Source organism: Barbus barbus (genome assembly GCF_936440315.1).
Source record: "Barbus barbus genome assembly, chromosome: 27".
Taxonomy (NCBI): domain Eukaryota; kingdom Metazoa; phylum Chordata; class Actinopteri; order Cypriniformes; family Cyprinidae; genus Barbus; species Barbus barbus.
This window is the reverse complement of record NC_136755.1, coordinates 23,765,092-23,791,767: the sequence shown is the minus strand read 5'-3', so window position 1 is coordinate 23,791,767 and position 26,676 is coordinate 23,765,092. Positions and strand designations below refer to the sequence as shown.

At 37.1% G+C, this 26,676-nt stretch overlaps 1 protein-coding gene across 1 annotated transcript in view; it reads left to right on the top strand.

Annotated features, from left to right (window-relative positions):
* LOC306847646 (ribosome biogenesis protein bop1-like) overlaps nucleotides 1-7,118 on the top strand; it is a 91,741-nt gene extending 84,623 nt beyond the window's left edge. The window contains exons 12-16 of the mRNA XM_079381709.1: nucleotides 336-516; nucleotides 992-1,283; nucleotides 2,824-2,908; nucleotides 3,092-3,199; nucleotides 6,294-7,118. Coding sequence (XP_079237835.1) covers nucleotides 336-516; nucleotides 992-1,283; nucleotides 2,824-2,908; nucleotides 3,092-3,199; nucleotides 6,294-6,447 — 820 coding nt within the window. The 3' untranslated portion in view covers nucleotides 6,448-7,118. The remainder of the gene's footprint in view (nucleotides 1-335; nucleotides 517-991; nucleotides 1,284-2,823; nucleotides 2,909-3,091; nucleotides 3,200-6,293) is intronic.
* Nucleotides 7,119-26,676: the final 19,558 nt, after the last annotated feature.

Here is a 26,676-nt window from a genome sequence, read left to right as displayed (position 1 = left end):
AAACCAAAATGCGTTCTTCTTAGGACAATTTGTAACTTTTTTGATCCACTTCAAATGTTGACTACTGTAGTTAGCTAGGTAGGCACGCTAGGTAGTAGGTCGGATGGATGAATGGATGGATGGACAGATAGATAGACAGACGGATGGATAGATGAATGTATGATGGATGGATGGATGTTTGCTTGGTTGGTTGGTTAGAGAGGTAGAGGATGGATAGTTAAATATGGGTAAATAGGTAGGTTAGATACATGGACTTAAAGATAGATGGATGGTTGGATAAATAGCTTGTTTTATCTGTAGAGATGGATGATAATTAACTTGATGTTTGTGTGCAGTGACGATACTGTTGTCCTGTTGAACTCTGGTCTGGGCGACCGGCTGGTTTGCACCGCTACGGATCAGCTGATCTCTTCCTATGAGGAACCAGAGGAAGTGAAGGATCAGCCTGTTCAGTGGGCCGTTGCAGAGGGCGAAGGTCACGAGCAGGGTCACCGCCTCATCCTCAAACACCCCAAGGTAATCAAAACGCATACAAACACACCACAACAGTCTGATTATATATTCATAAGAATGACATCACGATAACCATTAGCAGGTCACATTTCTCCGCTGTTCAATTAAAGTTTTTCCAGTTAACAATAGAAGTGAAAAGCCTTTCTTTCCTTCTCTCATCCCCTCTGAGAGCGTCCGTCCATCTCTCACGTGAGCCGCAGCCAGAGGCTTTTAACTATTGGCAGAAGCCACAAGCCTGTGGTCGTCTTTTTCCTGAAATGGAAAGAAATTTAAGACGCCTCTAGTGTCCAATTAAAACTACTGGAAAAAGCAAAGCAGACTGGCAGAGGCCGAGCCGGCGTTAATAACGGCAGTAAATTTAGTCCCAGCTTGTCTTTGAGGTTATAATTGGATTAATCGTCTGTGGATTGACCACTGAATGACTTTGACCTCTGACCTCCAGCCACCCGTTTTCTCTCTCTTCTCTCTCTCTCTGAAGGCCGTGAGGCAGGTGACGTGGCACGGGAAAGGTGACTACCTGGCGTGTGTGATGCCTGACAATGGCAGCAGCCTCCAGGTGGCCATCCACCAGGTGAGCAAACGCAGGACGCAGAACCCCTTCCGCAAGAACAAGGGTCTGGTGCAGAGCGTGTCCTTCCACCCCATCAGGCCGTATTTCTTCGTGGCCACGCAGCGTTATGTGCGAGTGTACAACCTCATCAAACAGGAGCTCACCAAGAAACTGATGGCCAACTGCAAATGGATTTCAAGCATGGCCATCCATCCAGGAGGTACGTAACGGGACGTTTCTGAAAGGGTCACCATGATTTCACTTAAAACTTTATTTACTTTCTTTTAAAAAAAGGAGATTTTTCGGAGAATCTCCTATTAATTTCCAATGCAATGAAAGCATATTAGGGTTATCAAATTAAAAACGCAGGGTAAAAGTACAGTCACATTTACTGTTCCTCAAAAAAATTTGAGTAAAAATCAAGTTGCAAATTTCCCTATGCAAATTCATTAAATATTAAAACTTAAATATTATGAAATGATCACTTAACTAAAGGCTGTTTGGAAAGCAGTTATTTAGCGTTTGTAGCTTTGGGTGTTTATTTCGTCGTCATTATTCTTATGTAGTTCATCATACACTAGTCAACATGTGAAGCGGATCAAAACCTTTCATCAAAGTTGTCCTAAAAACAAAAGGCGTTCTTGTCTTAGGACAACTTTGATTAACTTTTTTGATCTACTTCAAATGTTGACTACTGTATTTTGATTCTTTCAAGAAGTCATCTGAACCCATGTTATAGTTTGGTTTAAGGAACAAATAGAAATTCAGGCCGTAGCTCTCAAATCTCTTTTTTTTTTTTTTTTTTTGTGTGAAATATAGTTTCAAATGTAGCAGGTTTATTGTTGTTAGCTGCTTCCATCCAAATTGTAAATTTAATTTATGCAAAAAAATGTAATATCGCAAAAAACAATTTCTAAATAACATAGCATTTGCATCCTGTGAGCTTAAAAGAAAAAAAATTATGTAACTCAAAATTGGCACGAGTGTTATTTTAGTATTATTTATATACTATTATGCTATTTATTGTTTTTGAATTAGCTTTTTTTACTTTTTCATTTTAATTATAGCTCAAGATTTAGTAATATAATTTTGTCCTTTTGTCATTTTGACTAGTTTTATTTTTTATATCTATTTAGCTTTATTTTAAGTCATTTTAGTGCTTAAAATTATTTTATTTCAATTAGTTGCCAAGACAAAATTTCAAATTTTAAATACCATTGGTGTGTCTCCTAACCTGCACAGAGTTTCTATTATTATGTCCAAATGAGATTTGAGAGCTACAGCAGAGAAAAAGATTTTGAGTGAATGGGGATTGAAATGTTGGTCTGTTGTATGACTTCAGATTACTCAAATCGTATGGATTACTTTAATGGTACTCTTTTGTCCTTTTGGGAGCTTCAGATGTCCAGAATAGGCTTTGAATGAATGGAAAATATCAGCTTGGAGATTTTAAAAATACTTTGTGTGAAGAAAGTAAGTCATTGGTTAGGAATGAGATGAATAAATGAGAAAAAAATTCATTTTTGGGTAAACGATTATGGACGTTAACCTCTTACAGTAACCTTTGAAATGAAAACTGGCAGCGTTCTTCAGCCTGTTACGGTATGTTATATAAAATGAGTGTTTGGAGGTGACCAGAGGAAAGTTATTCTGGTTTAATATTTGTCTAGGTTTCTCAAAAATGTCCCTGAAGTGACATGTGACATCAGTGACCAGTCTCTGGAGGTCATTTGTTTCCCCTATTTTCCCCTTTTCCACAGGCGACAATGTGATATGTGGTAGCTACGACTGTCGTCTGGCCTGGTTCGATCTGGACCTGTCCACCAAACCATACAAAGTTCTCCGGTGAGTCAGCACGAGCAGGTTTTTATAATTTGGGCCGTCTGGGGCAGACTTGAGGGAAATTGTTGGTAATGCTAGGCCTGTCAAATGAATGAATGTCTCCTTCTGGGACTTGGAGCGGTTCTGTGTAACATCTCTCTGCTGTCGGGACGCTGACGGGTCTGTCTTGTGTCTCTGTCCATACAGACATCATAAGAAGGCTCTGAGGAGCGTGGCCTACCACAGGCACTACCCGTTGTTCGTGTCCGGCTCTGATGATGGCAGCGTCATCGTCTGTCACGGGATGGTCTACAAGTGAGTCTGATCGTCTTCCTGTCCTGGTTGTGTTTTACTTTTTCCCAGTGACATTTAGTCTGCTGGGTTCTCTCTTCTTTGATTTTCTAATCCCTCTCCATTCTTTGGCTTTGTTTTAAATGGCATACTAGCAGGAAATAGTAAGCCTACTGTGCATAATGTGTGCTGTAAGCTAATTTGCTCTATGCATATTATATCTGGGTTAGCATGTGCAGTATACAGTAGAGTATATTTCAAGGAATACTGTTTCCCACAATGCAATGTGCTCAACTTTCCCTTTCCAGTGTAACAAATGAACTAGAAGTAATATTAGATGTAGTGGTGTCAAACGATTAATAGCGATGAATCGCATCCAAAATAAAAGTTTTTGTTTACAAAATACATGTGTGTGCACTGTGTATATTTATCTATATATTAATACACACACATACAGCATATATTTTGAAAGTATTTACATGTATATATTTATAGTCATATAATTTATATTATATATAAATATTTTTAATATGTGAACATAACATTTTTCTGAAATGTATACATGCATGTGTGTGTATTTATATGTACATAATAAATGCATACAGCACACACATATATTATTTAAACAAAAACGTTTATTATGGAATCGATTAATCGTTTGACAGCACTAATTAGATGTGATTTCTAACATCTTGACTCTGTTTCAGTGGACTGACAATTCAGGTTTGAGGTCATGTGACAGGAAAGCAGAATAAAAATAAATAAATAAAAATAGGCAGTATACAGTATATGCTGTGCTGTCTTTAGTATGGTAGTATTTCATTTTGAACTTGATATAATTTTGAGCTGTTAAATACTAATGTAGTTCTTACTGTACAGTTTGTGCACTGCCCAATGCTTTAAAATAATAGATGAAATATGAATAAATAAATAAATATATGGTGCTGACTAGTTTAAATCTATAAATGTTAGTAATAAAATAAATTAATATAATAAAAATGTGCAATATGCAGTGATAATATTAAAAACATAGTTTGTGTAATGCTGGCTAGTTTAAATATATACATTTTAATAATTAAATATATTATAAATGAAGATATTACAGTTTTTGCAGTATGGAGTGAAAAATATTAATGTCATATCTATGTGTAATGCTGGATAGTTTAAATATACAAATATTCATTATTCAATATATTACAATTATATGCAATAATAAATATTACAAATGTAATATTTGTGACTGCTGTCAACCACTTTAAATAAATAAATCTGAATAATATATAAAATAATAATATAAATATTTAAAAGTTTTATATCTCGTTTAATTCAGTGAGTTCCATCCAGTCATAATCTTTGAATTAAAGGTTTGTTTTTATTCTTAACTAAAGTGTCTGAAATCTCTCTACACAAAAATGTATAATCTGTCAGCATTTGTTTGCTTTCAAGTTGTTCCAAACCTGTATAAATTGTTTTGTTGGACACAAAAGAAGATATTTTGAAGAATGTTGATAACCAAATGGTTACCGGTAGCCATTGACTTCCATAGTATTTTTTTTTTCCATACTGTGGAAGTCAGTTGCTACTGTCAACTTTTAATTTGCTACCAGCACATTCAAAAGTCAAGTACATTGTGGGAAACTGTAGATTGTCTGCAGTGTAATCTGGTTGTACACTGCACATTTTAGTGCATATAGAAACCTTGCATACTGCACACAGTGTACATACTGCATAAATAGTGTGATATGCTGTTCTGAGCACGGCCTGTCTCTCTAAATGTGGTGTAGTTCTCTCATGTCTGTCTTTTTTTTCTCTGTCTGTCCGTCTGTTTCTTTTGGGCACGTGTCCAGTGTATCTGCTTGGGTAGACTATCATTCCTGCAGTTTGGTCAGGGATGCTCTTTGAGCGGAGCTAACGATTTGTGTACGGTACAGAGCAAGCGAGATGTGGATGAAAAGCCTTCATCAGCTGGCCTTAATAGATCTCTTTATACTCAAACTGAGGATGTCATGTTATTTTTTCTCTTCTTTCTTTCCCAAGTCAAACTGTTGATGCATATAAAGCAAACCATATTTCCAGAATGCACTGTGTTATGGCCTTTACGGCCCTCAGACAGTTAGAAGAAATGGCCAACTGATTTTACCACAAAATTTGGGTAGAGAAAAAGGAACTGTTTTTGTTGGGATGGGAAAGGATAATTGACTAAGCCTAAATAGTGTAGATATAGTAAGGTAGACTAGATTAGTGAGGTCTGTTAGCAGTTTATACTTTTTTTTTTTTTTTCTATTATTCTGCGTCTTTTATTTGAGGTTTAATATTGAAGACTTGTTGAATGGTTTTATTTAGTTTTGCCATCTTTCCAATTGAATGCATCTTTGATAAGCAAGCATACAAACTTTTGATACATTTTTGTTAGAAACAGTTTGTGTATTTTATTTAAATGGTTACATTTGTGGTCAAAATGACTTTTTTTATAAACCATTTTGACAAATATTAGTTTTTTTACTCTGTATAAATTATTATAGTGTTCAACATGTTATTTAATACATTTATTAAAAAATATATAATTTAATTTAATAATTAAATCTGTACATGAGACATTTATAAAAATGTTATACATGTGATTAAAAAATTAACTGCACAATAATGTTAATTCAAATGTGAGTTAATAATGTATAGATTTGGGTTTTATTAATTGTATTACATTTAATACTGAACATTTTTCAAAAATTAAATTCATAATTAAATAATTAGTCATTAAAAAAAACAATGCACATGGGACATTTTCAAAAATTATAGTAAAAAAAATTTAATTTAATATTTCAAAATTCAAAAACACAAAATACATTTTAAAGGAAGCTAAAATAAATGAAGGCATGGTAAAATGTTTCAAAGATGGTTTTAATATGACCTTCATATAACAAAAAAAGTTTGAATCTGTTAGGTTTAATAAAAATCAACTTGTGTGTCATAAAAGTGCCTGTAGTTGAAGAAACATCTATTGGCAGAAAAGAATTCAGGCATTTAAGAACTGTTATAGGAGCCAGACTTCATGAAAATCATTATTCGGAGCCAGTTGTGACTAACACTAACCTTTCTAATGTCTGTGTTAATCCTACAGTGACTTGCTGCAGAATCCTCTGATTGTTCCAGTGAAGGTTCTGAAGGGTCACACCATCACTCATGACCTCGGGGTCCTCGATGTGACCTTCCACCCGACCCAACCCTGGGTGTTTTCCTCCGGGGCCGACGGAACAGTCCGTCTTTTCACCTAGAGAACAAAACGAAAACAGCCCTCCATCAGGAGCCACGACCTCAAGTTTTCTCAACCAGAAGTTACACGCCAGTTACAACTCGATGAGGTTTTTTAGACTTGCTGCTCTCTGAGGACATTGACATGTTGCTGGCAGGAATCAAGTGCTTGATCTGATATTGAACATGTCATTATAATATGTGTTTTGAGCTATGTTTTGCCTTTTTTATGTTAGAAGAAAATACATCCAGCCGCTCGTAGATTCCCACAGGACTCGAGAGCAGCGTTAAAAGAGAGACAGGTTTGGTTTCAAACCCAAAACTGTGTGTGCTCGGAAAGGCCCGTTTCCATATTGGGCTGTCAGTGCCCCACAGCAAATCAAGCCCAAACGCTAATCCTTGGACAAGGAAGCTGAATTTGAAATGAAACAAATGTCCAACGTTGGGCCTTGCCAAAGGAAACAAGACATGAAACAAAGCTGCAGACGTCTGTCCTTCACTTACACCACCTGATGTTTTCTTAAAACGCCTTCTGAAGCGTTTCATCCAAAAATGGCGCTACTATCGACTCCTACCAGCGTCAACGTGTCACTTTTTCTTTTTTTTACCTCTACCTGTTCAGTTGTGAAACCTTTCCCAGTTGTAATTCAGAGACCAGTTACTTTTTAATTAAACCTGGTGTTTCTTGAAGAGTGTTTGGAGTTTTTCTCTTTCTCTTCTGGTTTCTCGCCACAGGTCAGCGAGGGTGATTTTCAGGACTCCTGAATTATATGCAGCGAGGGTCTGGGAATTGGTTTCGTTTCCTCTGCTGAGAGGCCCAGACGCCGCTGATCAGACGGCATTGTGTGTTATAGATCATATTTCATGGAAGCCGTCCACCTGCGGGTCTTTCTCTCAACTCCAGACGTCGGTCTCAAGGCTGTGAGCCTTTCTGTGTGGAGATTGCAGTCCTTTGTTAATTTGCCAGCATCTCCAGGGATTGAAGTGTGTTTGTAGGCCAGTGTAGATTAATATTATATTTTCAATGGCAATCCCTATTTACGTCCTCGTACACAATCTTTGATCATATTCCAAATTAGCGAATTAGTTCGACTGAGTCACTCGATCATTAGTCACGTGACCGCCGCAATGAACGGCTGTGGTATTTTGTCATATCACGCATTTTTATCCAGGAAAGTGCTTATTCTTTTCTTTTGCGCTGAATCTGCATTCATTTTATGGTCACTGACAGATTGCCAACCAGATAACCAGTCAGTGCTGAGTTCCTCCATCGATCAGTTCAGCCAGAGTTGATTTACGCCAAGCCAGTGGAGGGCAGCGCGCGCGTCCTGTCCTGGAAGGCGGCCCGTCTGTCTGGATATTCTGTTATTTATATGATTAGCGTCCAGTACGCCAGGCACATTCTGTTTTGGGGATGTCAGTTATCTAAAAATAACTTAAGAAACAGTCATTGTCAGCGCTCCAGTGGTTTTCCCTCAACTCTACAAAAACATGAATGTGGTAGCAGTAATTCAGCGGAGCGTGACTCCTGTGCTCATGGAAAGAGACAGAAGCCTGATACACAAAAAATATGCCTATCTTGGCGATTATGTTTAATGTTGCTAAACAGGAAGCATGGCTGATTTTTTGCGAAGTACTGTGGAAAACTGGCTGATGAATTTAGTAGAGAAGGAAGTCTTTCGTAAGAGTACCAGCTGTTTAACAACTGTCGTGAAGAAAGATGCTTTTTGCCCTAAGAAGGTGACATCTAGCAGCAGGGTATAACAGAACCAGGATAACCAGTCAAAATTGACGAATACACAGAATGGATAAGTAAGTTTACATGCAGTTAAATTTCTGCCGGAATAAGAAATAATAATTTGTATTTTTAAAATGTCAAGCTTTAAGACCCATTCACACTGTAATAATAATCATATTACCATCAACACCTGTTATTTGAACTCTCCAGTACGTGCCTTAATGGGATAGTTCAACAAAAAAATGAAAATTGTGTCATCTTTTACTAACTCTCAAGCTGTTTCACACCATTAGGAGTTTCTTTAAGATATTTTGAAGAATGTTGGTAACAAAACAGTTGAAGGTAACCCCTGACTTGTAGGAGAAACTACTATGAAAGTCAATGGCTTCCGTCAACTGTTTGGTTATCGGCATACTTCATCTTTTATGTCCAGCAGAATAAAAAAACTCATACAGGTTTGGAACAAATGGAGTAAATATAACAGAATTTTCAACAATTCAACAATTTTCAGCAACTATCCCTTTAAAGAACCCATATTATCAAAACTGAAATTTCCTAAGCTTTTTTCATGGTAACAGACATCTAGTGGCTATGTAACTACCATAAGTTTCAAATCAGTCAGTCCACAGTAAAGTGCACACAGCCTGCTTAAAGTAGCTGTTTTTTCACGATCCCTTGTGACTTCCGTAAAAATGTGACGTCCGATCTACTCAGTCACCATCCCGAGCTCCGCCCACCATCCTTTTGCCAAACCCCCAGACAGCATCGCATCCATGCCATTACTGACCAACAACACGGAAACATGTCGAAAAGGTTAACTTTAACAGACCAAACCAGATCGGCCGACCTGTAACGTTACGCTCTCACTCAAAGAATGATCTGGCAGGATTGTTACTATGAGGAGGATCACAGCTAACATGTATAGTAAAGACAAACTCACCGTGTCTATCTAGTCATGATGAAGATGTAAATACATTTCAATTTCAGCAGGCAACTATTTTTACAGCTACATTATTATTCCAGCCACAATTAATCACAACAATGTATATACAATTACAAATGATTATATATAAATCGTCAGTTTGTTGTTTTACACACAGACATTATTTCATACAGGATAGTCGTGATGCAAGAAATCTTTAGACGCACCCATAACAACAAAAGACAATACTTTATTGAGCCTTTTGTGATAAGAAGTGTGCGCTGCAAACGCGAGCATTTATGACGATCGTTTCTGTCCAGGTCGCTCGTTTTATCACGTTTAACCACAGCTGTCGTTTTTAATGTCTGGCAGAGGCAGCAGGTATGCGTTAAAATTTCTAATTTGAGGCTGTATTACATCAATTCTGGCACCCAACATCACAACAAGATTATATTTTAAGCTCCTTATGAAGCTGAATCTGCGCTGGTTTGTTTTGCTTCCAGTTTAGCGCGGTGCTGTAATTGTGACGTCGGCCCTACATGACCCTAGTTACCTGTGATTGGCCTAGCCTTGTGTCACTCAGAAAACAACAGGCCAATCAGAAGATAGGCTCATGAGAGAAGAGCTGTAAAAATATATATTGAGATGGCTTTTGGTACTTATACCACAAATATATATTCTTAAGGACATCAAAACCTAAAATAAAACTCCAGAAAGGTGTACAATATGGGACCTTTAAAGGTGGGGTAAGTGATTTCTGGTAGCCAATGTTGCTATTTCAAATCACCAAAACAAACACACCCCTATTTTGATACCTCTGCCCCACACATACGTACGCAACCCAGGCAACGATTAGTTCTGTGAAACAAAGCAAAACCAATGTTACTAACCTATCGAGAAGAAACAAAGCAACCTTGGTGTCTGATCACAGGCCTTCCTGCTCCTTGAGTTCTCTCCAGCGCTGGAAAGCTGATCCGATATTTACACGGGTCCTATTTCTTGCCTTATCGTAACACCGTGTCTACACCGGGTGAGAGCAGTGAGACAAAATACTATGGAACTCTTTATAATCAGTGATGCTGTCTACACTGAATGCAGCGTGGCGCAACACAACAAATCCCTGACAGTAAACTGCTGCCGTGTTCTATTTATGACGTGTTGACACAAAGTTCAAATGATTTTCAACAGCCGCTCTGTTGCGTCCAGTGTAGACAGACTTTAGCTGTTGTGACATGACATCGCGTCCAGTGTAGACACGGTGTAAGCCGCCTTTTGTTCCGCAGACGTTTTCCTCTTTGGTTTTTATCTCCATCTCTATCTATCTAATGTCTGTCATGTGCACTGATGAGTGCTCTCTCCTTGCAACATGAATAGACACGCCCCTTACTGCTGATTTGCTACAAGTTTGTTTTAGTACTCGGCCTCTGTCAGTTATCTAAAGCGTTTTTGAAAAAAGACATACCCCACCTTTAAAGTAGGAAGAATTTTGACTGTCATTACTGTTATACATGTTATGGCCATTCACACCAAGAACAATAAGTATATTAGCGTCCACACCAACACACGATGAGGTTATTATAAGTGTTGTGCTGCAGTTCTATCATATGATGCTTTAAATGCTTGAGGTCTTTAAAGCAAAATGGATTCTGATTGGCTGTTAAAATTTGTATTGTTCATCTGCTGGAAATAAAAAATCTGGTAGTGATTACACTTTCTAGGGGGAAAAAAGGTGCAAATGCTGTAACGGGGTAGTACCTTTTCAAAAGGTACACCTTTATACATTTGTTTACCCCAAAGGGTGTAGGCAAGTATGTCAAAGGTACGTATTAGTACTTAAATGGTACATATTTGTAACTTTTTTTTTTAAAAGGTACCGCCCCAGTGACCACATTTGTAGCTTTATTTTTCCTGAGAGTGCAACAACATTGTTTTTTTGTGCTGTTATTGTTGGGACCTCTGCTAAATGTACAATTTACATTTACATTTTTGTCCATACATTGCAAGTCATTGGGATCCAACATTGCTTTGGGCTCTTTGAAGCTAATAAAGTAACGTGGGGACACCACATAAGACGCACTTCTCCATTATATCATGTTTCCACTCTTGAAGTTTTCTCCTAAAAACTCAAGGGCCCATCGACTAAACCACATTTATCAATTAACACCGTGAGTAGTCATGGAAACAGCGTAATTGATTGCAGCTGTCCATGTCCGTGTTTTTTTCCTGCGGGTCATTTATATCGTTGTTCATGTGGAGGAAACATAAAATTACGTTTAATCAACGCAAAGGGATTTTCTTAAAATTCACAGTTCAAGTACAACCAGAGAGGCCGTTAAGTGCCTTGATTGACGGGCCTGCATGAGGATTGAGAATTCTGGGGAGTAAAGAATGACGTGACGGCACGTTGTGCCCCCGTTATTGCTCGTCCAGACACACGACACTTGTTCCAAACCCCAAAATGGCACGAGACGCATTCCAAGGAAAAACCTTCAGTCTGCGAGATGACATCATAAGTGCTCGGGAGGACTGGGGGTGACCTCATAATGACTTCCTCCGGTCGGGCCCCTCTTAGTGGGCTTGTCAGATGCTCAACGTTGACGAGACATCAGAGAGCGTCTGCCCCACCAATAAAAAATTCTATTTTACAAGCTCCACTAGACAGTGGACAGTGAATGGGGTTTTGTTAAATTCAGGTTATGGACAGAGAAGTTTCATGAAGTGTTCCGTATATTTTGCATCCCGGCTCTCCATAATTGGAGTATGACTTCAGACGATGGCATTGAAACTGTCTGGTAAGAAACCCTTCGGAGGCTCTGGATGTCTGTCATGGTGTGTCTCGCCCACAAGCCTGTATGTGTGTGTGTACCTGTGGTTTTCCTGTCGGTGAAACCCAATAGCAGTCCCATTGCATCATTTTGAATAGTTTCAAGAGAAAATGGATGCAGTCTTGGCAGTCGGCGAGTGTTTCCATTGCTTTCTCCGAACCGTTTTCCTCCTCTGCTCGCCTTCCCCACAGGGAAAACGGTCAAAACAAACAGCAAAAAGTTGGTGTTGAGAGACTTGGGCACTTGGAAGGCCACATTCCAGCATAAGCGGAAAAAATTAGAGTCCCTGCCGGATTGCTGCAGCTCCCAGAGGCTTTGATTCACTAAGTTAATTTGGGATAGCCGCTGAGAGCTGTTGGATTTTGAGCTGGCGAGTAACAATGTTGTCAGCAGGCTTTCTTTGAAATGCCCCCGCGTGAAGAAAGCTCTGACCTGAAACTCCAGCAGCCCACCTGAACAGCAGCTGTGCCAGTTTTCCAGATATACAGATGGGTTTTTAACTCGAGTAAGTAACCCACAAGGTAACCACTAAAGTGAAGCTTTTCACTTAATAACATGGCATCTTAAATTGTACCCCACTTCCAATCAGATTATTAATAAAAATGTTATGTTATTGTTTCCATTCACTTTCATTGTGAGGAGCTACAACATTCTGCTAAACATCTTTTTGTGTTCCACAGAAGAAACAAGCGACAAAAGGGTGAGTAAATGATGACAGAATTTAAATTTGAATATTAACTGTCCCTTTAAATATTACATTTGGTGGTGTGCTGCTTCCTGACAAGGCCACCAGACAGCACAACCTGCTGCTCATAATGTATGCAATGTTTGATCATGTTTCCACGAGTTTGGCTATATTTAGACTGGTGTTGTACATTATCAATTTAATTCAATTTGCATTTATTTGTAACATTTTTTACAATACCATTTCATATTAGATGTGGGCGATATGACCAAAATCTTATGGCACGATATGAGTAATTGTATTTCATGGTAATGATAAATGTCACAATGTAGATATTTTTGCTTTAAATGAGGTCTTTTATGATATCTTGTCACCAGTATCAATATCACAAAAAACTAATACTAGCCTAAATTAAGACTGAAGACAAGTAAACAGTCAGTGAATAAATAAGAACAAGAAACTAACTACAAGCAATAGGACAAAACTACAGCAAAACAAATAAGAAATGCTACATACATTGTAAAAAGGAATCAAATGTATAAAAACACTGCATATTCTTCACTGTCTAAATTAAAGCCGCAGTCCGTAAGTTTTGCCTCTTTGTCGCCATCTCTGTTTGAAAACATGGAATTGCAGCTGCTTGTGGAATTATCTCCCGTGCGTGGGATGTGCTCCGGCACGGCTCCAGCGCGGATGAATCTAATGTTTTGAGGTGAATGTGTAGCTGTCAGTCACTGCACCGGTGTGGATGTTTACGTACTTCGCAATCACAGGTTCTAGCCTACATCTTGGAATATACGACCCAAATAAGAATTTTCATCATATATTGCCATCTGAACAAGTAAGAAGTCTGCCACGTTTGTTCTGACCAACCGAGAAAAATAAAAACATTACAATAAATCGCGCTACCAATGTGTGATTTAATCTAAAGATTGTTTAGTTCATATCACGGCAAACCATGCAAATTATTATTGTTATACTGTTTTCTCAAATTATTTTAAGCATTTTGTGACTGAGTATAGTGTGTATTAGCGTGACGGTTTCAATTTCTGTACAGTCTAATCTAATTGTCATGCCATTTGAATTTCATATTAATAAATTATTTAAACTTTTTGAGGATATTTGCAAAGATGAGCATTTTGACACAACCATTCAAGGCCTATAAATTGGCAAAAATAAATCTGTTTAATACTCTGAGCTCTATGAGCACCATCTTCACGTGTGCGAAATGAGTTCTCTTTAACTTTTTAAACTGCGATGCTTAACACGTGCAAATGATACATTTTCATGACCACGTAGCACAGCAACGTCACGTGAGCGTGATTTTTATTGTTTTTACTATTTTTAGATCATTTATTAATCTTTTTTTAATGTTAGTTAATACTAACATTAAAAATATTCATTTTATGTTAATTCACAATACGTAAACTAATGTTAAGATACAACTTTAAATTTGAATGTATTAAATTTTGAACTTGACATTAATTAACATTAATAAATGTTAAGTATTGTTCATGTTAACTAGTATAGTTCAGTAATATAGTTTTTAACATTAGTTAATTCAAAACTAAGTATGAACACATTTTTTACTGTATTTTTGTTAGTAAACAATTGTTTGTTAGTTCATGGTATAGTAACTGACGTACATTAACTAGAAATTTTAATGTAGTATTCAGTTTTAAACATATCATTAACTAAGATTCATAAATGCTATAAAAAATATTGTTCATGATAATTTATATAATGTTAAAAACTAAAAACGTATTGAAAAGTGTTACAAAAGTTTTACAGTCATGGCCAAAAATATCGGCACCCTTGGTAAATATGACAATATTTACCAAGGCGGCTGTGAAAATTAATCTGCATTGTTAATCCTTTTTATCTTTTATTTTAAAAATTCACAAAAACTAACCTTTCATTGGTTAATAAGAATTTTAAATACACTTTCTAAATGATCTTATGAACCACTGACAACTCCTAAATAACTGGTTTGTAAATAACGTAATAATTCAGAAATGTTAAATTGATCATTAATAAAGAATGAAAATACAATCATTAAACTATGTATATGCTCAAGAACAGAACATTTATAGCTGTATTTATAAAATGCTTACTAATGCCTATTAATGCTGGAACAATGCTTTATAAAGGATGGACTGCCTATTTACTAATGCTTAACTAATGATTCATAGTGTGCAGTTATTATAAAGTGTTACCATGTTAGTTAATCAAAATGTTCATATTAATTTAAAGTGCATTAACTAATGTTAACAGATAAAACACAAACATTATTAAAATTTTAAAAGTTTTATATATTAACTAACATTAATAAATCCTATATAAGAATTGTTCGTTAATTAATATAGTTAATGTTAGTAACTGAAACCTTATTGAAAGTGTTACCGAAGGTTTATGTATTGTTGTGTATGTTTCACAGTCTTGATGGTTTGGATTAACCCTTTCATTGCTGTATCAGTCAAATCCAAACTGCCAGAGGGTTACTGTAATGCATGTGCTCGCTGTGCACCGTTTTCCTGATGCCACCGGGGTGGCGTTTGCACTGACGGCTTGGGCCCGCCATTGCTGCTTGCAGCTTTATTTTCAACTGTAAGTGCAATGTGGACATTGAACCTTAATTCCCAGAGCCTGACCTCTCCAAATAACCCATTCCAATTATACGTGAAGGGAATATCTCCCAGAGCGAGTGAGGTTTTTTACATGGAGTTGTAGCCTGAACGGAGGCGGATTCTAGAAGGATTGAGTGTACCAGCAGATTAGTCTGTCAGTTTTATTATACTGGCTGAGCATTGTGACTCATGTCAAACATCTGATCCTCTGGCTTCGAAACCTAATTATTCACATTCGATGTTAGTGAAGTACTGCATGTAAATGATACCAATGCTGGATCCCAAAGCCTTAGTCAACATGAAACCAAATTGAGTTGGTTTGAACACTTACTATGAACGATTCATCAGTGAATGTTGGTGTAATATTGTATGAAAATGTAATAATGGTTTAAGTTTCAGCTAACATCATTAATTCCTCTTAATTTTCAACTTTCAATCATATTGAACTACTTTTCTCCATTCAATATCCTGTTACGCAGTAATACGCACACAAATATGACACATTATGAAGTAAATTAGTTGGCAATGCATTTTCTAGTTGATCAGATATTCCAACCTCAAGATAATACTTATTTAAAAACTGTAAAATAACACACTGGCAGTTGAAAAATATCATTTCGTCTGGCTTTTATTGTAAGTAACAGTGATAAAATGCTTTACCAGGTGAGCTTCAGTCACGTCTGGGTCAAACGTTTACCCACGCGAGTGCATTTGGCCCGTCAGTAAGGCTTCGGTCGTGAATATGACAGGCTATTTTGTTGCAGGACTTTCAGGGGGAGAGATGAAGCTTTTACGTGACCGAATGAGAAATCCGAGCCTGAACATTCAGCATGCGAAGCCAAAGATGGATGGATGGTTCTTTTTGTGTTTCAGTCATTGAATCATTCCAAACGGTAGCAGCCAAACACATTATTGACACAGTGAGGGCACATTAATATTTTCCTAGCATTTCATTTGAGAAACTTTGACGTTCTTTTTTGGAGTTCCTCTGCCTCATCATGACCACAGTTAAGAGATGAGGCTTTTTCATTGGAATCTGGAGGATTGTGACTCCAAGCCAAGTGGTTTTCAAAAGGGGTCTGGTCCTGACGCAGAAATGCAACCTGGTTTATTTGAGAAATCAATGCAGTCACTAGCTCAGTGTTAATGTATAAATAAACCAGTGTAAATCTCCTCTTAACCACACGCCAGCTCTCAGACAGAATTCTTTATGTTGTGGGCCTTTAAAAGATGCTCGTTTCCATATAGGGCTCGATTTAAGATGGAAACTAAATGTTTCTTTAATCAAAGATCCTTGAAGTTAAAATGGTATTCGCACCCCTTTGTACTTCTCTAATATGACCGTTTTGAATAAAACGGGTAATTCAGTATGAAAAACATGTAGGATGAGCTTTATTTGATTAATTGTAAGATTTTATTATTTTTATTTTTAAATTAACTGGTTATTTACTTATCTTGGAGTAACATACACTGATGAATCTTAATTCATGCTCCTGATCTTACTGTGAATGAAAATAAATGGATGTCATGTTGACGTAAATGGCAGTGAAAGTTATTTGAAGATGAGGTGATTGTAGTTCCAGTCTTTAAGTGCTTATATTATTGATTGTGCTTCAGTGTGTCTTCTTTGGGAAGGAGGAGGGGATGCTGGGATGCTCAGATCACATCGATGTAGCAGCACAACTCCAGAATCAGTCCCGGGCCAGACTGTTGTCTCGCAGATCTTCAGTCTGTCCATGTTGACAATGGAGCCCTTCTTCAGCTTTGAAGACTTTGGCAGATGCTCCAAAAGAAGGAAACACATTCCTGTTCTTTTTTTTCTCCTCTTCATATTTTGCAGCTTTTATTTATCCTCCTGCAAAAATCCAGCAAAAGTTTGGAATGCAAGATCTATTTTTTTAAATTATAATTAAAATTTAAATTGTGTGTGTGTATATATAAATGTGTGTATATATATATATATATATATATATATATATATATATAAATGAAGGCAAGACACTACAGGAAGAAATTGTTGAAAAAAATGGTTTTTAAAGAAAGTTATATTTTGTATAGCTGTATAGTATATATAAATTAGTGCCTGTATATAATCCAAATTAATTTTTCATCAGTAATTTTGGCACAGAAAGCTTCCACTAAGAATGACTATTCTTTTATCAATAATTTTTAGTTTGATAGCTACTTTCTGACATAATTTGTGTAAAAATTGGCAAAAATATAAATTCCCAACCTTATATGTAGTTTCTTATTTTTATAGTAACATTTGGGCAAACACATAAATATGAAAATAACACATATCCGTTATAACCATTTGTCTTAAGATTTTTTGTATATTTAACTTGTCCAGCTTTTGAAAACATGTTCACTATATCCTGATGTTCCTAACAGAAGTGTCTTTCTTGTAAAAGCAAAATCAGTGTCAATGAAATATAAATAATTACTGGTATTATATTATGATAAATACAAAACACCTGCTGTTCCTCCAAAATTCTCTGAATTAATTCATCAACTTTTTAAAAACAAGGAGACATCGTTGTCATGATCAAACCTCCAAACATTCGGTATCTCTGAAGAGCGCAAGATGACTCTTAAACGGACTTGAGGACTTAAAACTAGCATTTATAACCTTAGAAATGCACTAAAATCAAATGTCCACATAAATGAATTGCTGAGTCCCATGAGGTTTAAAGGCACAGTAGAGAGAGCACATGCAATTATGGGAGAAAGAGATCAGGAAATGTCTACAGACTTTTTCGCAAAAGCACCAAGGCCCAATGTGCTCCAACTGCTTGGCCACATCTCTGATGTTAAAGAGCACTAAAGAGTATCAAAAGAGGGCAGCCAGATCTGATCCTCCTTGACCCCAATTTGCCGCACCTGCAGAAAGCCAAAAGCTGGGAGTTTACGGCTGTTTAATTGGAGGGAAAACAGCCCTGTGAACTGCTGGCAGCCGCCTTCATTCAGATCTGTTACAAATTACCGCTAACTAGAGGAACCTTTTTCATTTTCCCCACACATGTGCTTACAACCCCGCGATGACATCATGGCACTCTAGCAGTGCAGACAGTGGTGGAAGCGAAACCGCACCGAAATTGAGTTGCCTGAGCTAATTTAGAGAAAAGTAAAAGGCTGTTCTCTGGTTACTTTAAGCAGCACATTTGATATGAAAGGGGAAGCTTTGAAGGAGAGGCCTGTCGGCAGCAGTCTCTTATTATCTGGACACGCACTGAACCGTGAGTGTGTGTGTGTTTGTTTCAACAGAAGCGCCAGGAGACTTTCTCACCTACTCTGGCGTGAGTCAGGCTGCTTTCCCATGTGTGTCTGAGTTTGTTTTTCAGTATGTGGTTGATGATGCAATTTTGGCCATTTAAGAGCCTCGTCTAACCAAATAATTCCTGTAAAGATACAAGCCGCAACAGATATTAGCTGTCAAACTAAACAAATCTTAATGGTTTTAAAACCGGTGACATTTATTGACTAATTTTGTTATAAGACTAAGCATGTTCTTAAAGAGATGGTGCAACCAAAAATCATTTACTCACCCATATGTCATTCCTAACTTGTTTGACTTTTATTTCAAAAAGTGAACATTTGATCCTCCCAAATTCGATGGCACTGGACAGTGACTCAAAAAGACATACTGTAGTGAAAATCTTGTTGCCTGTCATAGACCTCCGTTTCATTAGAATTCATAAAAGAGAAGCTTTATATGAATATCTATTTCCACCACAGAATTTAAAAAAAAAAAGTAATTCAATTTTTCTCACAATTCTGACTTTTTTATTTCTGAAAAGTCAGAATTGTGAGTTAAAAAGTCACAATTACCTTACACAAGTCACAATTAACAGAATTTCGAGACATTCTGTAGTTTTGTCTCATAATCATCTTTTAATCATATTTGTAAATGTCTTGACTCCACAGCCAACAGAGCAATTTTGTCTTTACTGTTCCAATACTTATGGAGGACACTGTATAAACTAATTGGATTGCGATGTTTAGGGTTCATACTATGTAAAACTTTCAGAATCTGAAATCTGCAGAAGAAAGAAGGACTCTTACAGGTTTGGAATGACATGACTGTGAATAAATTATGGAGGAATTTTAATTTTGGGGTGAACTGTCCCTTTAAGCGAGTATAATATTGTGTCTGTTGTGTATATAACCCATAGTGTTCAAGTTCACTCGGGTAATTTGGGTTGTAATTTGAGGTTTGTGAAATTCTCCACACAGGGTTAGTAGATTATGACGGAGAGGCCATCCACGATAATTGAACATCATTAGCGTTTAGTCACACATTCAGCCCCGCGGTTCTGTTTCTTTGCTGTTTTAAATACAGAAAGGTCATACAGTAGTTTAACACAACTTACAATAGCATTTGTGGGCCTGTATCCCATGATTCCCCAGCACAGAATTCTCTCTCAAACAGCACTTGTGGGAGTTTTCATGTGGAGGTTTAAGGATGTTGTACAGATTAATAACTCCTTTTTTAGGTCGTACCTTAAACACTCAGCTCTGCCATGTGGGTTTGTCAGGGATATGTTGAAGTATAAGCCAGCGGGCGATAAAAATGCCTCAGTGCCCACATCCTGGCTCTCGCTGCCTTTTTCAACACCAATTCTTCTGTAAATTGACATCGGCATCTCTCTGAAAACAGGATGTGGAGAGCAAGTTAAGCAGCAGACGGATGACCAGCACTGGCCCGGCTCCTGTTACTCTGTTTTCTACTCTGTCAGCCTGCTGCTTCACTTATGACAGTCGGCCCGCCTGCAGGGACTGTTATCAAATCGAGTGTGTCTGTCTGTCACAGGCTGTGTGTGCGCGACTCGGTCTGTAGGCCTCAGTTCTAAACCAAGCTTGACTGTTTAAAAATAGAATCGATACAAACAAAACAATAATCAGTTTAATATTCACAAGTAAAAAGGAAATATTTCACTATATTTGTTTTCATTTAGCTTAATAAAGGTGAGCATCACTGCTAATTTACGATCACATATTGCTGCTCTGTGAAATTTCACAAGATCAGGAGTTTCGCATAAAGGCTAAATAGTTCCTAGTGCAGATTCGCTTGTTTTTCGACAGACCCACCACCCCCTTCGTTACTGTTATGTCTGACAAGCCATGATGCTCTCTTGCCACACATCATGTTCTCAACATTGCGGAGCAAAGAGGAAACTGACTGACATCATGCCAACAGACAAGAAAGAGCAGGTTACTTTAGGTATGAAACAAAGTCTCAGCTTTAAAATTGTCACTTTTTTAAAAATTAAACCAATACCGTTTTGTAGCTCTTTGTTGTGATGGATCGTTGTAGCACCTCAGTTCAAGCGACACGTGAACCATTCATTAAAGCACAAAATAAACATGAATGAATATCAGAAGGTATTTTATTTCAACCGCGGAAAGATGTTAATACACGTTAATCTACTCTCCTGTATGGTTTGATTGTCTGACAAAACTTCAGCGTTATGATTGGTCAGCTTGCCTGTCAATCAGAAATGTGAGATGCAATATTAAATTCTCAGAATATCAAGGAAAAACTGCCAGAAAGCTGCTTGGTTTGATAGTGTCTTCTGTGTGAGTTGTCCATCATACATCGCTACACTCTTGACATTAGACAATGGCTATTTTTTGGTCATGGAGATATATTTCATCCTAATGCGAAATTTCCGTTTGTGTGGGTTCCTATTGAAATGAGATTTTGTCTGCGAAAATGTTGAACAATGGTAAATGCGTTTATTACAAAATACACTAATAATCAAATGGAATGTTTACCAATAAAAAGGTCATATATTTAAAAAAAAATATTAGCCTATATATTTCTTCAACTAGATGATCATTTCAATTTTATTTAGATTTATAGGCTATATATTGTTTCATTTAGCTTAAAGTTTTTATACATACGTACATACTAGGTCAGGTTTCATTTAATATGACATTACATATATTTGAGATTTTAACAAACCTTAAATGAAGTGTCGCCTTTTCATGCTAAAAGTGAATCTTTGCACAAAAAGAAAAAAAATCCTTCAGAATATAACTTTTCAATTTTTCCTCACTTATCCTTTTCTCCATGATGATCAGCTTTCTGCTCCAGTCTTCTTCAGCTGTTGCGAGACCCCCTGATTTATTCCCCCAAAAACCTTCCTGCTCTGGCACGGGGCTAATCCCCACCCCAGCTGTGGGGTCCCACCTGGGTCATAAATCTGAGCCCCTAAATCCTTACCTGGACAGTGTTCAGAAAGTGCATTCCCTGCAGGAAGCTGGGGGTGTTTGTTGCAGAGATGAGGGGGACAGAGCAACGTGAGCCTTAAGCTAGTCTAAGTGGTTTGCACCAGCGCAAATCCATGCATTTCTCTGTTGCACACTACATCACTCACATTCAGACGGGAAGCATTAGGAAAGTGTTCCTTAGCTATTATTTTTCCTTTTCCAGGCTTGTTGATCAAGATGATGAAGCAATGTATTTTCACATAACAATGCATTGTGGGGAACAGGCCTCGTCCCACAGGGTTAAGTGGTATTCCCTGGTCCTGCAATGTTATGATTCTTAATGTTCTATGTGAAGGGTTTCCGAAGCGTTTTACAACGTCCCTGCTCTGTTTGTTTGTTTTCCTGCTGTACTCAAACGATGGATTGCGGCCTACATAAAAAAAAAATGGTAACACTTTTCACTCAGAAATTGTAAATTTCATGAATAATTACAAAGATACAGCCAGTAACATTTAAACATGACATTTTTAATTAGAAAAACTGAAATGTTTACTTGTAAAAGTGTACTCCGATAATCTTCAAAACAACTTTAGAGAAAAAGTGTAAAAGTGGGTCACGAACAGCAGAAAAACAACAGTGCTTAATGCAGATAATAAAATGCAACTAACTTTGTAATTATGTAGACAGTTTTATAAGGAAGGAGAAAGCAACACTTCCCAAATCTTTTAATATTGGCATCAAAAGCTGTGCGTCCAATGCTATTCTTGTTCAAGCGATGCCAAAGTTATGGGTTCGATTCCCAATGCATAAACTGATGAAATCTGTACTTTGAATGAAAGGGTTGCCAAGTGCATAAATGTAATGTCAGAAACCATTAACAAAGCTACACAAAGTTCAAGAAAATATGACCCAGACTACATTAATCACAGCTTCACTTCCAATGAGGGTTAAAATGGTTTGTGTCGACCACGTTGGGTTCTGTCTAGTGAATTAGAAAATGAACTGTTGAAAATGAACCATGGTGTTTGTTGGACCGCAGCTCTTTGGCCAATAAGAAAATAAGTTAATGGGTGCTTTGAGCTTCGAAGCAGGGTATGGTCAGACCCCCTAAAGGCAGCAGCTCTAGTCTGAGGAGAGAACGGTTGGCAAGACTAGCTGTCTGTTGTACATTAGCCGGATTTCATTTCAGATGGCCTGTAATTATACGGCTGATGGGGGGAAACGGTTGCTTGTGCCCTGTCATGATAAAAGAGAGTAAAGGGGTGGAACTTGAGCATCATAATGGCCACGTAGCCTACACACTGCAAAGGTTTTGGAGTTATAAATACAGAGTTCTGGCATGAAACTCGTAAGTTGGCACAGTTTAACTCTAACTCGACCTGACCTAATGACATCATTATCGCATGGCACAGCGGATTGGTTCTCTCCTGTATCGTTAGCCAATGAGTTCTCCGTTCAACATTCAAATACATGACTAGTGCTTGTTGTAGCAGTTCGCAGTGTGCTTCAGAAAACCTCCACCTGTATAGATCTGCTACGAGGTGATCCACGTATTCTATGGGGGGTTATTTCATGTATGTCATATTTGCAGCAACAGTATTTCTTACATGCTCACAGCAGCATGTTGTGGATATATTGGCAACTCTCGGTACTTACTCTGCTGCAGCAGCATAGCATATCTATTCCACCAAGACCAAATACATTAACATTGTCATGTACATTGCCATGCCAATCCCTCCGAGTTGTCATGACAGAACTGCATTTAAAGCTACTGTATGTAGTTTTGTTTATTTTTGTACAGTTAAGTGGAAGTCACTGTCGTAATTACAGCGGATAGCTGTACATGTGCATTTGTTGCTGCTGTAAAACAATCTGCTCTTTTTGCGGAATTTCGTACTCGCTCACCAAAACAGACGTTTGTGGGGAGCGTAGGAAATAAACAGAAGCCATTCGCCTTAGAAATCTGTATAATCAGAATGATTTTGAAACTGATATTTTAAAGGGTTACTCCAACCCAAAATGAAAATTTTGTCATTAATCACTACCCCCATGTCGTTCCAAACCTGTAAACGCTTCGTTTGTCTTCGGAACACAATTTAAGATATTTTGGATGAAAAGGCTTCTGACTGTCCCATTGACTGCCAAATAACACTGTCAAGGACAGAAAAGTATGAAAGACATCGTCAGAATAGTCCATCTGCCATCAGTGGTTCAAACATAGCGTTATGAAGCTACGAGAATACTTTTTTCATGCAAAAAGAACAAAAATAACGACTTTATTCAACAATTCGTCTCCTCTGAAATAAAGTTCAAATAAGCTTAATAAAAAACAAATATTACACGAAAAACGTAATCTAAGAAGCTTAACCAAAAATAAGGAAATGCTGCTGTGGCAACTAGCTGAAATAAGTTTGTTGAAGTGCTTAACTTAAAACTGAAATAAAAGTAAATTTAAACAAAGCTAAATTGCAAAAAAAATAAATAAAAAAACTTATAAAGACAACATAAGCATAGAAAAACTTGAGATGAAATTTAAATGAAAACTAAAAATATAAAATAAAAGCTAATTCATAATATTAATAAATACTGTAATAGTACAGAAATAAGACAAAAATAACACTAATGTGAATTGGTTTTAAGTAGTTGTCACTCGTGTATATAACCAAACTCAATCCGTGTGTGTTCTAAGTGCCACATCATCAAACTTCCTATTGGACAACGATCATGACTTGGAGTTTCTTCGGTGGATAGAACATCTATGAAGTCCATGTGTGACCTCACAGGATCTTTAGATTACTAGAGTTTATCCCTTCAGCTGAGTGGATGTAAATGCACAATGACAGGACAAAACTCACTCAAAATTACTCACATCTCCACCATCTCAAGAATTCATCTGCAGGCTTCTCCATTCATTCAGTTTATCCCTTCATTAGGTCATCGTCCAGCGTATGTTTTTCCATTTGTGAGGTGATACCAGAATTCCAGCCTCCATTTCTCCTAAAACAAACAAATTACATGTGTTCTTTATTATAGAGGCATAGGTGAAAAGTTCACTTACATCAGTGTTCATAATAATAAAATAAAATGTATATGTATGAAACAATTTTAAAAAAGTGTTCATGCTCTTGCAATGGAAATCCAAGATGAGTTTGTTTCTTCAGACTAGGAGAAATGTAGCATTACATCACTTGCTCACCAATGGATCCTCTGCAGTGAATGGGTGCCGTCAGAATGAGAGTCCAAACAGCTGATAAAAACATCACAGTAATCTGCACCACTCCAGCCCATCAGTTAACAGCTTGAGAAGTGTAAAGCTGCATGTTTGTAAGAAACAAATTCATTAAGATTAACATTTTAAGATGTTTTTGTAGAAGTAAACATGATTTTTTTAAAGTAGAAAGCCTGGATTGTTGTTTTCAAACCTTTAAAGAAACCAGAAACTCATTTTGCCATTTAAAATGCACAATAAATAAAGCAAGTCACAATTAATTGCATGTTTCCCATCTTCTAGTGCAACTGTAGGAACAGCCAAACCTCACTCTCTCACACTCCTGCTCCCACAGCTCAAACGCTGAGAACAATCAATTTGACACAAAAAAATGAGCAAGCAAAATCTTAACAATTATATCAATTTACTGCAGTCGTAAACTTTAGTGGAAATGTAAAACCTGATGTATGTCTGAACCAAATACAATTCATATTGAATGCAATCAATTTGGCCACCTTAAGAGAGCCATGAGGTTTTGCTGAAATGAGTCGTGGCCTCCGGAGAGCTCTTAAAATCGAATATCACACTTAAGGTGGTCCAGTTCAAGGCAGCGTGCTAAATGGGAGGCAGATGCTTGTTCCCTTTGAGTGCTTTTGGATACAAATGTGAATCTAAATCTGTCCATACACAGCACCTCTCGCTGAAGCAGATGATGTTGAGATGTTCACAGATTCACTTCCGTCAGGCTCCTGAGAGCTGCTCGTTTTATAGTCTCTAAGAATGCAGGTTAGTATCAGCAGGATCAATCCAAATGATGTTAGGGTGATGAAATCCAAGCTCAGGCATAGAAGAAAAAATGAATGTCCCAAAAAATTGCTCTGTGATGTTCTTTTCATGACCATTAAGCTTGTTTTACCTTTTCATTACTTTAATGCATCCGTTTTTTGTAATGTAACCACGTTTTTTTGTACAAAATTGACTAATGCAATGATTTTGTTTATATAGAGCAAATCATTTTATATTTAACCATATGTGTAAGGTATTAAATACTATTTTTATTATATTTTTTTAAATTATTGTTATTATTATTTAATATACACAATGTAGGATTGGGTATATAAGAAAAACCTGTCATTTTTGAAATAATATTATTATGTTTTATACATTTTAAATAATGTTTTTATTATTATTTATATTACATGTTGTTAATAGGCCTATTCACTATAATTTCAATATAACACAATATATTATTAATATTATTGAATTTATTAATTATATGTTTTATTATTATTTTGCATTATTTTTACGTAAGAAATTGAGTGAGAATGAAAAATGCAAAAGCAAAAAAAAAAACCTGAAGGATCTTAATATAGACAAAATACAATATCTTGTTTCTTTTTATTTTAGGGTAAAATAGGATGTTTCTGACAAGTTTAGTTAAATTCCTATTTAGATATTTTTATATCAAATATATTTATTTGGTTTTTGTCAGTTTATTCTTAATATGAATATAGTACCTTAAATGTACTCTGTGCAGAAACCTTGAAAGTTCACTGAGGTCAGATGCAATGTGACCAGCTTTTGTTCCTGCTCCGTTCTCAGACAGGCTCAGACGACCTTGGCCGGTCCCGCATTTGAGTGACTGCATTAGACTGTGTTTTGTTCCGAGACTGAAAGATATACCGGGCTGACGGCGGCCTCTCGATCCTGCTGAAGGATCAAGTAGCGTTTAACAGCGGAAGCGCGAAAGCCGCAGATTCCACAGCGCCACTCAACGTGTCATGGACGGCACTACTGGGCTCAATCACTTGAATTTCTCTCTTGTTTGCCCCCACGCTGACACTCCCAGTGCTGTTGACGCCCTCGATCCATCTTCATCGGCCAGCGGAGCTCCGTGACCCTCCGGATGGGGCGGCCCAGGTAGCGCTACATCACAGGGCTTTAAAAGGCAATTCGTGGGAAAAGTGGGCAGAAACTTTCACTGTGACGTGCACTAATGCACATGTGCTTTTGATTCCTTGTCCCACGTTAATG